This window comes from Varroa destructor, unplaced genomic scaffold (genome assembly GCF_002443255.2).
Source record: "Varroa destructor unplaced genomic scaffold, Vdes_3.0 BEIS01000007.1, whole genome shotgun sequence".
In the NCBI taxonomy this organism is placed as follows: Eukaryota; Metazoa; Arthropoda; class Arachnida; order Mesostigmata; family Varroidae; genus Varroa; species Varroa destructor.
The window spans coordinates 2,409,443-2,423,487 of NW_019211460.1; the positions used below are offsets into that span (position 1 = coordinate 2,409,443).

At 38.6% G+C, this 14,045-nt stretch overlaps 2 protein-coding genes across 26 annotated transcripts in view; both read left to right on the forward strand.

Annotated features, from left to right (window-relative positions):
• The first annotated feature begins 1,295 nt into the window (after window positions 1-1,295).
• Window positions 1,296-8,496, forward strand: LOC111254593 (persulfide dioxygenase ETHE1, mitochondrial). 10 transcript variants are annotated; one of them, XM_086976106.1, is made up of 8 exons: window positions 1,318-1,429; window positions 3,301-3,379; window positions 3,506-3,670; window positions 4,481-4,574; window positions 5,834-6,019; window positions 6,228-6,316; window positions 6,743-6,894; window positions 7,388-8,496. In XM_086976106.1, the coding sequence occupies exons 1-8, from the start codon at window positions 1,333-1,335 to the stop codon at window positions 7,549-7,551; spliced, it is 1,026 nt and encodes a 341-aa protein (XP_086832232.1). In that variant the 5' UTR covers window positions 1,318-1,332; the 3' UTR covers window positions 7,552-8,496. The 10 variants fall into 10 exon arrangements, with proteins under 10 accessions (XP_086832234.1, XP_086832232.1, XP_086832233.1 ...); XM_086976107.1 differs by having other exon boundaries at window positions 1,318-1,378; XM_022815586.2 differs by lacking the exon at window positions 3,301-3,379 and adding an exon at window positions 1,705-1,811 and having other exon boundaries at window positions 1,412-1,429.
• A 2,190-nt stretch (window positions 8,497-10,686) lies between these two features.
• The window catches only part of LOC111254932 (solute carrier family 35 member H1), a 29,002-nt gene continuing 25,643 nt past the window's right edge, over window positions 10,687-14,045 (forward strand). For 4 of the 16 annotated variants that reach the window (XM_086976095.1, XM_086976096.1, XM_086976091.1 and 1 more), the window contains exon 1: window positions 10,886-12,530. The gene's annotated coding sequence lies outside the window, so the exon portion shown is untranslated. The other 12 variants (XM_086976101.1, XM_086976102.1, XM_086976103.1 and 9 more) reach the window with 9 other exon arrangements.

Consider the following 14,045-nt stretch of genomic DNA (forward strand, 5'->3'; position numbering starts at 1 on the left):
GCCTTGACAATTTACCCTACAAAAGCAAGGCTAGACAACTAAACTGAAAAAAAAAAAGTCAAAATGTCGCACAAATTTTTCGCCGATATGTATCCAAGAGCATTCTTAAATGTTCTGGCATGAACCTTCAATTACCTTTTCATCAGCTTTAAATATGTAGTGTAATTCTGTAGTGTTTATCTCTAATTTTTACTTGACTGACCATTTAAATCTTTTAAGCGGCTGAAATTTTTGCAACGTAGAGTCTTCCGAGCATAACCTGAGTGATAAAATTTTGACGAAAAATCAAATCCCCTTTTCGTGGTCAAGGTGTAGCAGTTTGCAGAAAAGGCCAAATTAAGGTTTGAATCATTACTACGAAATACAATCTACATACGTATGTTTTACTGCTACTTTATGCTAAACATTTAAACCAATTGCGTCCATCGCATAATGCAATTGTGACGAAGGTCTCTTTGACAATAATCTAATTTCGTCATAACCCCGCGGCAAACCAGGATTTATCACCGTGTTCACAGGCGCGTGCTATTGGTAGTTGTTAATAATTGTTAGATGTCCTTTCTCGAGAATTAGTCAGTTAGCTTAAAATCCTATACGATTTGTTCAGTTTATTTACATGGTTCTAACGCTGCTGCTCGAAAGTAAACAAAATATTGATGACCGTAAAGCCGACGCATCAATCAAGAATATCGTAGTCATGCAGAATAAGGACCGTCGTACCAATTACAAAGTGCTGATTTGTAAAATATGGGAAATCAAATTTGTTGCAGCATTGATTTCATCTTTGCGTCGTTTCTAAAAAGATCTGCCTAAAAATTACGTATCTACACTAGCATATATATTTTGTATATCCGTTTAAATATGTACTCACGGTTAAGCAATGTACGTGCAAAAAAACTAAGTCAAAAACAAAAGCATAGGGGTAAAGACTCGTATTCAATAAACTCATGTACATACACAATGGTTCGATAATGATATCGATATTTACGAGAGTCTCGTTGCGTCTACGTGGAACATAAAATAATCGTCTTTAAGACGACTATATTATATCGTAGTAGTTTAAAGGCTTGTGTACATAGATCCTATATCAGGAAAAGGATATAAAATTGTTTTGACAGGATGCTAAGCCTGAGATACTGCTAGAGTAAAATAGGGGAGTTATATGTTTGAAGGAAGAAAAATGCCTAAGGCTGTGGATTGAGATTTAAACGTTGGCGCCTTTGACGCGCTTTCTGACGAGAAATTAATCACTATCGGAGCTGTACTCGCCCTTTCTCGGGGCGAAGGGTCAGCAATAGAATGAATGACAAATGGTGAACGAAGCCTTATTCCATGCGAGAACCGCATTTGCCAACAATAGCAGTAAAAGCAGACGAAAGTAAGAAGCAGAAACCCCCTTGTTCATTCCCAACCGAAAACAACAACAATGGTAACGGACGTTGGAGCAGCTATTAGGAATTGAGCGAGCAGATGAATGAATGCGCAGTAACACGGAGAATTAAACAACAGTAGCACAACTAGTGGCCGATGTCGCAGTGTTCCTGTCTCTGCTATAAAAGTCTCCAGTAGTATAATAGTGGTGGGAGAAGCGCGAGTCGTTGCATTGGGCTAAGATTTAGACGTTGGTACTCTTGCCTCTCCGTAAGTGTAAGAAATTGACCACTGACAAATTGATCTTTTCCTTTTCCGGGGCGAGGGAATCAGCTACAGGCGGAATGGATAATATTGAACGGAAGCTCAGTTCGAAAGCCGCATTTGTTTACAGCAGCAAAGAAAGGTGGAAAACATCAGCGGAAGTTGCCATTCCTAGGGTAGTACAACCTGTTATTGTTTAAATGACAAGTTTTAACGTTTTTGTTTTTACGGTTGCTGATGGTATTGTGGTTGCTGTTTAAGCTTTTGTTTTTTTGACGATGACAGCAGTGGTCACTAGGTTTTGTCAGCTGTTATCACCGCCAAAGCGATATCAGGGTTAGTACCATGTGGAAAAAAAATGCATGTCGTAACAAGACAGTTAAACGAACAGAACAGGCAACTATTACTAGACGACAACAGGGAGGAGCGCGTCTTGTAACCCAACAAAACAGAAAATTTACTGAACAAAGTCCCGCAGAAAAATCTCACGAGGGTCAAAACAGTGAAACAGAGTTCACTGTAAATAGGAAAGAAGCACTTAACGACAGACAAACGGCCGAATGAATGTCGGAAACAACAGTAGTTGTCTATTTTGCTAACAGAAAAAACGTAAAGGATGCATTATTAGAACTCAAATCACACGAGAAACTATATGTATTTGACTTTGGTCATTGATGGCCATATCATTTTGGGTTAACGTTTGGGTTTGGTATGTGACAGCACTGGATATCTATAAAAGAATTTGTTTGTGAGCGAGTACGCCGGTAAAGGTGGCGAATATCGTATATTTTCACACGCGATCATGCGTTGAGTTTAAGTAAACTCATTAGGACACTGCACCTGTTTAACCCTCGATTAAATCATTTATGGCTTACCTGAAAGCTCGATTGGCGCAACCGCATTTAATAAATAGTATCTGTTTGATATTGGTTTAAAGCAGAAAAGTTTGTGACATAACGATTTACAAAACCGTAGTCATCTTGGACCTGTTGTTTTGCGAATAACATTTTGTTATATAGTATTCTTTGAAATGAGGGCATTCAAATAGTCTTAGTGTTCGCAATGGTGGCGACAGGGTTTCGAATTCGTGAATGTCTGCTTTCACGTCTAATACACAGCTGAGGCTCAGTGGTTATTCAAACCATAATATTTGAGTGCTAAACACAGCTCATAACAGTTTGGCTAGCGAGAACGCCCCCGCAGAATTTAGGTTCAATATATTCTAACTTGATATCCGCTAAAACACAGTCAAAAGATTACTATCAAGGTCATGGTGCTGGTAAAGGCCAGCACTTATAAAAAAACAAGTTTTTATAGATGTTATCTGTCAATAAAATTTTATAAGCAAACTCTCAGAATAACATTCTCTAAGCACTAGAAAGTACAGAGGTCCAAAACTTAACCTTCTAAACGCGAGTTTAAGAGATTTTCGCCCCGATATATTAAAGAATGCTCATATTTTTTTATATGACTCTTTTAGAAAAGCTCATACTCCTCGTTACATTGATGTCGTTCCTATCGTCTTTGTGATTGTACCGCCTCAGTTAATAAACACAGCGCTGAAGCAATGCCTCAACGAGTGTTCGCCTCTGCGCGACTTAGGACAATTCGTCGTTCGCGAAGTTTTATTGTGCCAACAAAACCTTGCCTGTATCTCGGTTTCAGAGTTTCATCTCGCTCTTCCTCCGCGTCGATGTTTACGTCATCTGGTGGCGCTGCAGTTCCGTCATCACGTCAACCTTCAGTATGAGCTCAAGTCGTGATTATAGTTGACTTAGTTTTTTCTACCTTTACCCTGTTTTAATGGTGGTCGTACTCATTGTGAGTGCTGCTTGTATCTCTCTTGCTCTGTGCGTTGTGTCTACTTTAGCATCGTTGTGCGTTCAAGGACAATGTTACTTAACCGACTCCATCAATTGGCGTTGTTATCAGTTTGGCAAAGCCGACGAGCCGTATCCATCAGCCAAACGAATCTTCTTTCAACGACAACTATCACGGCGGTTCCTTACAATACCTGTAAGAGGCTCCTCTTTCGGTAAATGCTCGGTAACTTAATATGCAAATATTTTCAGTAGGTACCATATATTCCTATGGTTGGTTCTATACCTCTCATCATTATCCTCTTTTAGCGACGACGTAGTAATTGAAAATGAAGGCGCCGCTAGTATAAGTGCCTTTCACGAAAATACGATTAGTAATTTTAAAATCATGTTTATGATGATAACCACAGTTTAGAAGCACGCAGAACACGCAGGAGTTATAGCGCAGACACTTCACCGGTAGATTATGCAAATGCAGCTGAAATTGTCTAAGGTAAAAACCATTTGGCTTGACTCTGAAGTATCCATTATGCCTTATAATAAGTGTCCAAAGACTCTAAAAGTCCCAAATACACATTTTAGCGTGGTAAGTGGTACGTCACTCATATCTAATATGATGACGCCGCTTCATTGATAGGGTAAGTTTCTAAAAGTTTACAGCTGTCCACGATGTCGTTTTCTGAAGCAATAGGAGCGAAAGTGTTTTGAACGTTACATAAAACATAACCAACAGCAGATCATTTTTAGAAAATTACCTATTGAAAAGTCCGCAATAGTTTTTCAATGACTTATTTTAAAAGAAAAGAAACCAATTAAAAAAATCTAAAACTGTTGAGAGCTTAACTTTGAACCTCACCTTTATGTTACTTTAGTTCGACCTCTTATAACTTGGAAAGGGTCGGCAAAGGGTTGAGGCACTGAAGGCAAAAAATTAAGGAAAATAATATATATATATATATCGAAAGAGAGAAAGAGAAAGAAAATAATTTACCTTTTTTTTTTTGTTATCTTGTACTTTGGAACAGTCAACTATTCGATGAAAAGAGCAGCACCTACACATATTTATTGGCGGACAAAAATGTGAACGAAGCCCTGCTAATTGATCCTGTTCTTGAAAAGGTAAATATATTTCCTAACATTGCAAGAGCTGACACGTGTTAGTTCATCTACAAATATAAACTGGAATGATGGATAAATTTGCCTTATTTTTTTTACCCATTTAGGTTCACTAAAACCCTATTTACACCAGGAAATACTAATGGCATCATTATATGCTACTAGTGTAATGCTGATATTTATAGTATCTGTTTTCTTCAGCCATTTAGTTTCATGAAACGTACAATTTTATTTCTGATATATACCACTGTAGTAAGGAGAATTTGGTGATATTGTCCCCTTTAAACAGCTGTTTTCCTTGCTGGAGTTCCTAAAATCTAAATTTATCAGAATTCGTATTCGTCACTACTGCTGATCGGAAAATTTTGAGTTTTCGATATTAAATAGCGAATTAACCATCCGCTGATTAATGAATCACACTGTATTTTTTTTTGTATTTATTGTTCTTTTATAGAACAAAGTTGAAGGAAGAAGCTTTTTACCTTTTTGTCGTTGCTTTTCTTCACTGATTTTTTGAAGCCAATGGACCTCAGAAGATTTCACGTGGAGACTCCCATCATTCTAAAAACTAGTCTTCCTCAGTTTTTTTTTATGTGTTGCATCTATTTTGTACCGGCGAAAACCACGTATAGCAGCGTGGAATGCTTAAAACTTAACGCACGTTACTTCCCCTGGGGCCAGTAGTTAAGGCGCAAAAAGTTAGTTATAGGTTTGCTTTAAACAGCGTATGGTGTGTAGTTACATCTCGTTGGAACAGTTGTCTGTGTTATTGCTCTATAGAACTATGAGAGCCATAGACAATTGAAAGCAGTAACAGCGAACATGTGGGTGCTTCGGGCTAGCTCGACTTGAGACACGAACTTAAGGATTTACTTAATTTGCATATTTTGTACGAAGCGTTGTAAGTTACTCCGTATTAAGTTGATTTTTCGAAACCACTATCAAGATATGTGTCATTATTTGTACAAAATATAATTTATACCGATAACGATAGTTGCGCTCGAAACATGAGGAAAAGACTACCCTTCACTGGCTTGTTCATTAGACATCGTATCTTTACGTGCTACTAATGTGCCGTATTACAATGTAAAGCAAACGTGTTAAATTTGAAAAAGACCATAAAGACACGCCTGTCGTAGCTTGGAGAAGCTCAAGATGATCAACGATTTTCAATTGGATGCTATGCATTTTAACCGTTGGTCAGACACCAAGTGTACGCTTTACTAACTCGGTGCACCTGAATGAACTGTGTGCTTCAACAGGTAGACCGTGATCTTAAACTTGTCAATGAGCTAGGCCTAAAATTGAAGTATGTGCTGAACACGCACGTTCACGCTGATCATGTGACCGGCTCGGGATTGCTAAAGAAACGTACGCCTGGTTTGCTTAGCGTCATCTCTCTATCTTCCGGAGCAAGCGCAGATCGACACGTGAGCGAAGGCGACGAGGTGAGTACGAATGACCACGTATATGGGCTACATTGTTTCGTGGCGCTTCAGGAAATCTACCGCTATTATTTTTGCTGTTGACCACTAGCTGATAGCATTGTGAAAAAGCCTTCTACATCGGATCTGTTTGTCCTGCTGTTCGAGGCAGATTAATGTATATTTACTGATTACTATATAAATGTATTATTTCCACGTACATCTGTTTCAGGTGGCAATCAGTGAATATTTAAAACTACAAGTGTTAGCAACGCCGGGCCACACAAATGGTTGCTTGTCATACGTGGATAGTAATATGGGGTAGGTTTACAATATCGTAAATGGCCAGATTTCTTGTAATACGTTGCTAAAATAGTTAGGAGTTATGTGGGACCTCTCGTCACCCTGATCTCGAGCACTGCAGCTAAAACTTCGTACGGTAAAACAGTGTAAACACGGTAAATAGTGTCGGTATTAGACTATGATAGCCTTCGGTTACTGTTAGGAGAAGGTTCCCGCAGTTCGTCACAGACTGCAAACAAATGAAATATGGACACTGACTTTTATGTAGAATATAATAGTAATCTATAAATACGAAGTTATTTATACCGCGATCTCGTGTGGGACCCCACGTATGCGTATGAAGATTTTTATCTTGCCTAAATCAGTGAACTACTAATATTATTACTATCAATTACAATTATTAACGCAATAACTAACAAAAGTATGGTGGATAACCATTTAAAGCTGCGTGTTTACTGGCGACGCACTACTGATCCGGGGATGCGGACGCACAGATTTTCAAGAAGGATCGCCGCATCTTCTTTACAAGAGCGTGCATTCAAAGATTTTCACCCTACCTGAACACTACACCGTTTATCCTGCTCATGACTATAAAGGTATGTTGTGACTACCCAATCCCGATAGCGCTAATTCTAATTGATCTATCGCGCTAATTGACGCATCATTAACAAGGTTCTTCTTACGGACCAATCGCAAGTAAAATTGAATTATCGCGGTACAGTTCTGGAGTCACCAACTTCGACAGTTCATTTCCAAAGAATAATAAACTGCACTCTTTCACAAACATTTCGATGTTTTCAGACTTCGTTTTTTTTTAATGTAAATCTGTAGTCGTTATATACGATGATACCCGATATGCCTTTCAAAATGATTCCTCATATATACAAGGTCACCGCAAAATATGTTAATTATTTCAACACAGAAACAAGTCAGAATTTCATTATCCCCTGCTTAGATTTCCTATCTAACTAGTAGTAAATTTAAAATAGAACGTCGCTTAGAATCTTCCATGAGGCAATCACGATTTTAGCGATATTATGTATATGTTAAGTATATCTCTCTTGTTACATGTTAATTTGAATCTTACAGGAATGACGAGTTCCTCAATTTGGGAGGAAAAATGCTATAACCCGCGGTTAACGAAAACCCTTGATGAGTTTGTCGAAATAATGAACAATCTCAACTTACCGTATCCCCGGCAAATTGATACAGCTCTCCCACTAAATTATGCCTGTGGGATTCAAGGACCCTGATTTCCTAGAACGAAAGTAGTCAAGTAGAATACTTTGATTCAAAGATGATGCGTGTCACAGAGAGTATAACGACCGAACAGACGAACTGTGCTTACTAGTTAAAATAAATAGTGCAACAGCCATGATATCGCGTCTACTAACAGTAGTGTTGAATTAGACTAAGAACCGGTTGGCTTGCATATATATATATTTATAATAAGAAACAAGCGCACCTCACAGCCACTCACTTTGCACTTATATATCCGTAGACGCATGTTTATATTTAGTTATATATTCCTTGCTGTGCTAACCGTTCGAACCTCACAATGCCAACTCAAATGAAGCCTCCCATTCAATTTGCTTAGCCTTGTGAACTTCGATTCGTGCCCACGGGCCCTACGCATTGATATGTTTCCTTTTAGAGCAGTGATGCCGATGAGTTCTTCTTCTCGGTACGATGCACCTTCGAAAATGGCCGTCAAGTCTCTAACTAACTCAAATTAATTAATTGGCTCTAGCCGCTGTCAGGAAGTTAGTGAAAGTAATCGATCTAATGATGTAACGGATTTTTGCCAAAAACAGGCTAAATATGGGCTTGTCTTCAGCTCATCCGGCAGAGTTTGTTTCGAGCAAACGATCATTGAAACGTCGCCTCGTTTCTCCTACAGCAAAAATAGAACTGTTCTGTCTATCCGACCTCCTTCGTAAAGAAACGATTGTACACCTTCTCCTTAAAGCAATCTTGAAGTCAAACCAGGCGCAGGTTACTTCTTGCAAACGTCGACACAAGGTTTACTCCAATGCGCTCAGAAAGACAACGGCAAGGTCTAGGGAGAGTAACGTGAAGCTACACGGCGCTAAAGTAGCCCAGAATGAGAAGATCCAGTGAGATAAGTGTGGCCGAGTTGTAACGAAAGAAATTATCTATAAATAAATATGTCTTTAACTATATAAAATTAGAGCGAATGACTGTGAAGTCTTCATTCTTGTCAGCCAATGACAGGGTTATATATATATATATTACTTATAGGGCCATAGTTGAAAAGTCCTTGCCAGTTGGTAAATTACCGTACAATAACTAATGTACTTAGAAAATCTATCACTGTTGTTACTGTCACTACCGAAAAAAGAATTGAAGGCTTTAATTAAATGATAAGCAGATTACAGTCATTTCTAGAATTAAATAAATTATTTCATTGTTCATGGTTGCCTTTTCAATAACACCCTAGATCTTCACTTGAGTTAAACGGATTCTTGAAACTGATTTTACTACAGCAGACTCTATATAACCCAAACAAGCAGCCAAAGTTAATCAAGTGTAGTCATTTTTACTATACACCTTTAGTTTTATGTATTTCAGTTCAGTACTTGCCTACACATTTACGTTCCCAAATGTTCAGGAAATTGCCATTGAATGATCTGAGACATAAAATGGATTTGTGAATTGATGATGAATAGCTCATTAAAATCATATTTATTTTTTAATAGGATGTAGGTCTCATATAAAGCCACGCCTATTCACTGTGTGTGGTAGTAATCATAAGATGTCCCTCAATATTAAAAGTCACATTTACCGCTTTTTCCATGGTGAACAACAATCTGGCGCTTTTTGTCTTTTGCCAAGTTGACATTCTTTTATTAGGCAAGTAACTTTACCGAAGACTTGCTTCATAAATTGAAACTTCTTGCTAGTTGGAGGTAAACCAGGATATGTTACGTGAAACACCGCAATGCTGCAATTAATTAAAAAAAATGTTCCGAGTTCGCTCCGTTTGCACTGAATATTTAATATATTCACATATTCATTGGTGGAGCACTCTCAGCCACCTCCTTTCTCCCAAGTCTCTTTTTGTTCTTAAGTAATTAATCCTTAATATAACTCGCAGCTATGATTGATTATCGTTAATATCGTTGTATCTTCTAGCTGTTGCATGTACAAAACGACCGTTGCGGCGACAAGAATAACTGAATTTCAGCTCGGCTATCGTTTTTGAGGGGTCTCAATTTTAGCAGAGACATAAATGAAGCGAAACCCCAAGGAATAAACAGTCGTCTCCTTTAACAGCCGGTTTTTAATTGTCGTTATGACTTGCGACGGGTATAAACTTATCAAAGGTTATCAATTAGAGATTTGTTTAACTGTAAGCTGTAGTTGTTTTTATTTCGATGGGCTACATAAAATCCGTACATTATCGAAATATGTTTATGAACTGAACTCTTCACGGGCTAACGAAGAAAGCAAAAAAGGGTTCGTAACGTCAGCTCAAGATAAATCACTATTAACGTACTATAACAACAGCTACATTTGCATGTAGCAAACAGATTTGTGTAACAAAGCAAAGCTTGAATTTGAATAAAGTCCCACAGAATCCCCGAATCTTCTGCATCTCCATTTATTCTTACGTCAACAATTGCTGCAAGCTTTTATCTTCATACTTGTTAATATCACTAACTTCTATTTAATTAACAATATGAATATTTTGAACATGCTGAAGTCCCTATAGCGTAGATTCTTCCGAGCATTAGTCGAGGCATAAGATTGTGGCAAAAAAATAATAGTTTGCAGAAAAGGTTAATTTTATCGGTGACTTATCATAAAACGCTAATAGTTATTACAAATTTTATTCTGATCTAGTGCGATCTAGAGCTATCGTATCCTTTGCGTGAGTTTCATTGCAATGGGATTGCTAATTCAGGGCAAACAGTTAGAGAAAAAGCATTAACTATGTCATGCGATTGTAATGAGTCCTAATCAAAAATTGCATATTTACATAAACCTATTTACTTTATATACTTATTCAAATATGTATTCTTAGTAGTATAAGGAGTATACGTACAAAATATAAATGTAAAAAACAAAGGAGTAAGAAAACGATATAAACTCCCTTGTATTTGATGAACTTAATTTTTTAAAGTCTCGTTTTTTGCTAAACATAAAGAAATTGTCCTTGTAATGTTTATACTGCATCGTAATAGCTTAAAGGCTTGCGTGCGCGGATTGTATGTTTAAACAAAGCATTTTTTTGACAGGATGCTCAGCCTAAGATCTCTCTAGGGTAAGAAGAGCAGATGAATGAAGAGAGATTGAATAAAAAGCGATATCTGAGGCCGCGGATCGAGGTTTAAACGTTGGCGCTTCTTTGTCTCCACAAGTGTGAGAAACTGATCACTATCGGAGCTGTCCTCACCCTTCGTCAGGGCGAGGGGTGAGCTACAGGATGAATGAGAAACAGTGAATGGAACCTGATTGCATACGAAAGTCGCATTTGCCTATAATAGCAGCAAAAGCAGACGAAAGTAAGCAGCAGAAACCCCCTTCTTCATCCCCGACCGAAAACAACAACAATGGTAACAGAAAAAATAACAGAAGTTGGAGCAGCTGTTAGGAAATGAGCGAGTGAGCAAATGAATGAATGCGCAGTAACACGGAGAGTTAAACAGCAGTAGCAGTGGTGACAGTACTTTACTAGTAACCGAAAAAAGTAGGAGTCAGTGTCTTGGACATCTTCAGCGCGTGAGGCTGTTGTTATCGTTCAAATCCTCCATTTGTCCTCTTTTTGCTGTTGCTGTCGGCGCTCGTAGGGGCTTTCCTTGTAGTGTCAATGGCGGTTGGGGGCATTACGATAGTGATAAAAATCGCGATAGACGCAAGGGTTCTCCCTTCTCGTTGTCGTCGTGCTTTAGAGTAATTTGCTATGTTTGGGGTGGATTAAGTCCTTTTAACAAAGAGTTTGCTTGTTGTTGTTTTTCCGTGGCGGCTACTGTCTGTGTTGTTAATGTTTAGGTTGTCCTTCTTGTGCCGGTGACAGCCGTGTTTGTTCGATTCCGTTAGCTCTTGTTTCCACCAAAGCAATATCAGGGTGAACGATGCATAGAAAAGCGACAGAGACGGCCAAATGAACAGAATAGGCGTCTATTACACTAGGCGACGATCGGTGAGCGCGCATCTTGTAACAGAATAGAATGAATACAACTGACTGAACAAAGTGCGGCAGACGAAAAATTTCACGAAAGTCGGGACAACGATGCATGGACTGCTGTAAACAGGGAAGAGGCTTGAAGGCTGACTGAGTGAACGTCCATCTGACAGACAACTGCCTAAGTAAACGTCGGAAGCAGCAGTATCTGTCTATTTTGCTAACAGAAGAAACGTAAAAAAGACACTGGCGGAACTCAATTCACACTAGCTCAGCATACATATAAAATATCTGTCGGAATATACTAGCGATTACTATTGACTGCTGTTCGTTCTGGCGTTCGTATTTGTAACAGTAATACTCGACCACTTGTCGACTTTACCATCACAAAAAGCAGAAAAGTCTTTCTGCTCAATCATCAGAAGAAAAGTCAGTCTTAGGCTCACCGTTATTATTTGGCCGCATGAGTGAAATAATGCATTATCTTTTTTTTTGAGGAGACATAATCGACAAACCCGCTTTATCATTGCTGTTACTACAATTACTGTAGCCACCTTTCGCATTCAACGGCATCGTTCGCTACTGTGCAGATTTTCGAAGGAGATTGCCCTCATTAAGAAGGAAAACACCGAGGCGAAGGAGAATTTTCGAGGAAGAATAAAAAACGACAGGGAAAGCCAAAGAGGAGTTTTATAGGCCGCGCCGCTCACACACATGGTAACGAGTCTACTAATAGCAGTCTAGTGGCTAATCTACGGCTATATCTTGTCGTACTGCTTGGCTGTCTGTGTCCGTATCTAAAGGAAATGCCCCTGCAGGAATCTGCGAACGTGCCAACATAAAGCTAATTACGGTAGCGCATTTACTATTAAAAATGATGACTGCGACAGTATCCACTGGTTCGCGCTTGCGACTAAGCAGCGGATACCAAATTGTTGTGTGTGTTCGATATATACGTAACGTTTCGTCGCATGCTTGTTTCTCAGCAGAAGGCTACTGACGACGACTACTGGAAGATTGTAATTTGTGTGTGACCATGCAGGCCTGTGTTAAAAGCGTAATTGTTTCAAGTTCATGTTGCCGGTGAGCCTTCAAAGACCTTCACTGCGGTTTTTAGGTAACAGGCTGACACTAATGTATACTAATAATGTAAGAAAGGCATATGTGCGTAAGACATGCGTCCGTTCAAAGCCTTACCCACTGTAGATGTTATTAGGCGCTCTATTACAACGCAGAGCTAAAACAGAGAAGTAAATGATCACATAATTAATGCAGTCCGCAGAATTTAAATTTGTGAACGTATGCTGCAGACGGCAGCAATCAACAAAAACATACGTTTACGAATTCGAAATTTATTGTATTTCGAGATTTATATAAGGACAAATATTTGTAGCCAAATGATACGCTAAAAAAAGTTTTACTTTTTAACATGCGTTTTTAACTTTAAAAAGTTTCTCGAGAAGACATTTGCAAAACTAAGATTAAGATGACTAAGCTGCAGCCCTGCTCAAAATAAGTCTGTCATACCTAGTAGCAAGAGATTTACTACACAAGTGTTAAATTTTTGTCTTACCAAAAAACATATAGCATTATGCCTATAGTTTATCTATTAAGTTTAGTGGTTTGTTTCCTGTCTTCATTTTAAACTTGGAAACATATAATCTTTAATGAAACTGATCATGGTTTAAAGTGGGCCGTTACATATTTTACGAACAATATTAGAGTAACAGTGCTCACAATTCGAATCGTAACCATGGAATCTACCGGCAAAAATGAGTCTAACCAACGTTCAGAGATCGTGTATTTTAAATCGTGGACGCCATTACTGTCGTTGATACAGTCATCCGGAGTCCGAGCGTCCAATTTGCTGTATCTGTAACTTTGGTGCATGAAAATTCATACCATATATCGACACTTGTCTTGATTGTCCTATCACCCGCAAATTCGGTACGGCTGTCGTTTATACTGACACGAATTAGCCGGATTGCGCGCCACATACTTGATAAATATGTAGCCCGTATTCTAGACTGATGTTTTAGAGTTCTTTTTGATTGGTAGGGCCGTTAAGGACAACTTCAGGCAAGTATAGCGTACTCTGTGAGCCTATTAGTGTTTTTTTTGAAATATTTATGACTCAGCTGAGGATAACTTGATGAGGTATCATTTATATGTGCTTGCCGCGGCTGACAGGAGCCTCTATCAATCCGTTGCCATTATATTGGGTAATTTGTAATTAAGCAACTTGACAGATTTGCCATCACTTACAGTAAGCGCAACTAGTAATAACCAAAGGCGCTGTAGTAAAAATACTGATAATCGTATGTCTCTTGCGTATGGTTATAGTAAAGGCTAGATATCTGGGAAGGATCTTGAGTTGCGTTAAAATGTACCTAAACATTTCCCATCGGTTCGAATGTTAAGAGGGAGGAAAATGCCACCTTCAAAGCCCTTAAGAATTTGCAGAACACCGAACGAAATATGATAGTTGCTTAGGCCTTCGAGCTGTACTCAAAAGAAACTTCCACTTTCAAAAAAAAACGGTAGTTCCCATTTTCTTGCATGAATTCGAATACATTGTTCTACATGGTTGGCTTCAGC

Coding starts and splice junctions, on each gene's coding strand:
- LOC111254593 (XM_086976106.1), top strand. CDS start 1,333: ATGCGAGAACCGCATTTGCCAACAATAGCAGTAAAAGCAGACGAAAGT. Junction 1,430..3,300: donor AACCGAAAACAACAACAATG/GTAACGGACGTT, acceptor TCTCGGTTTCAG/AGTTTCATCTCGCTCTTCCT. Junction 3,380..3,505: donor CGTCATCACGTCAACCTTCA/GTATGAGCTCAA, acceptor TGTCTACTTTAG/CATCGTTGTGCGTTCAAGGA.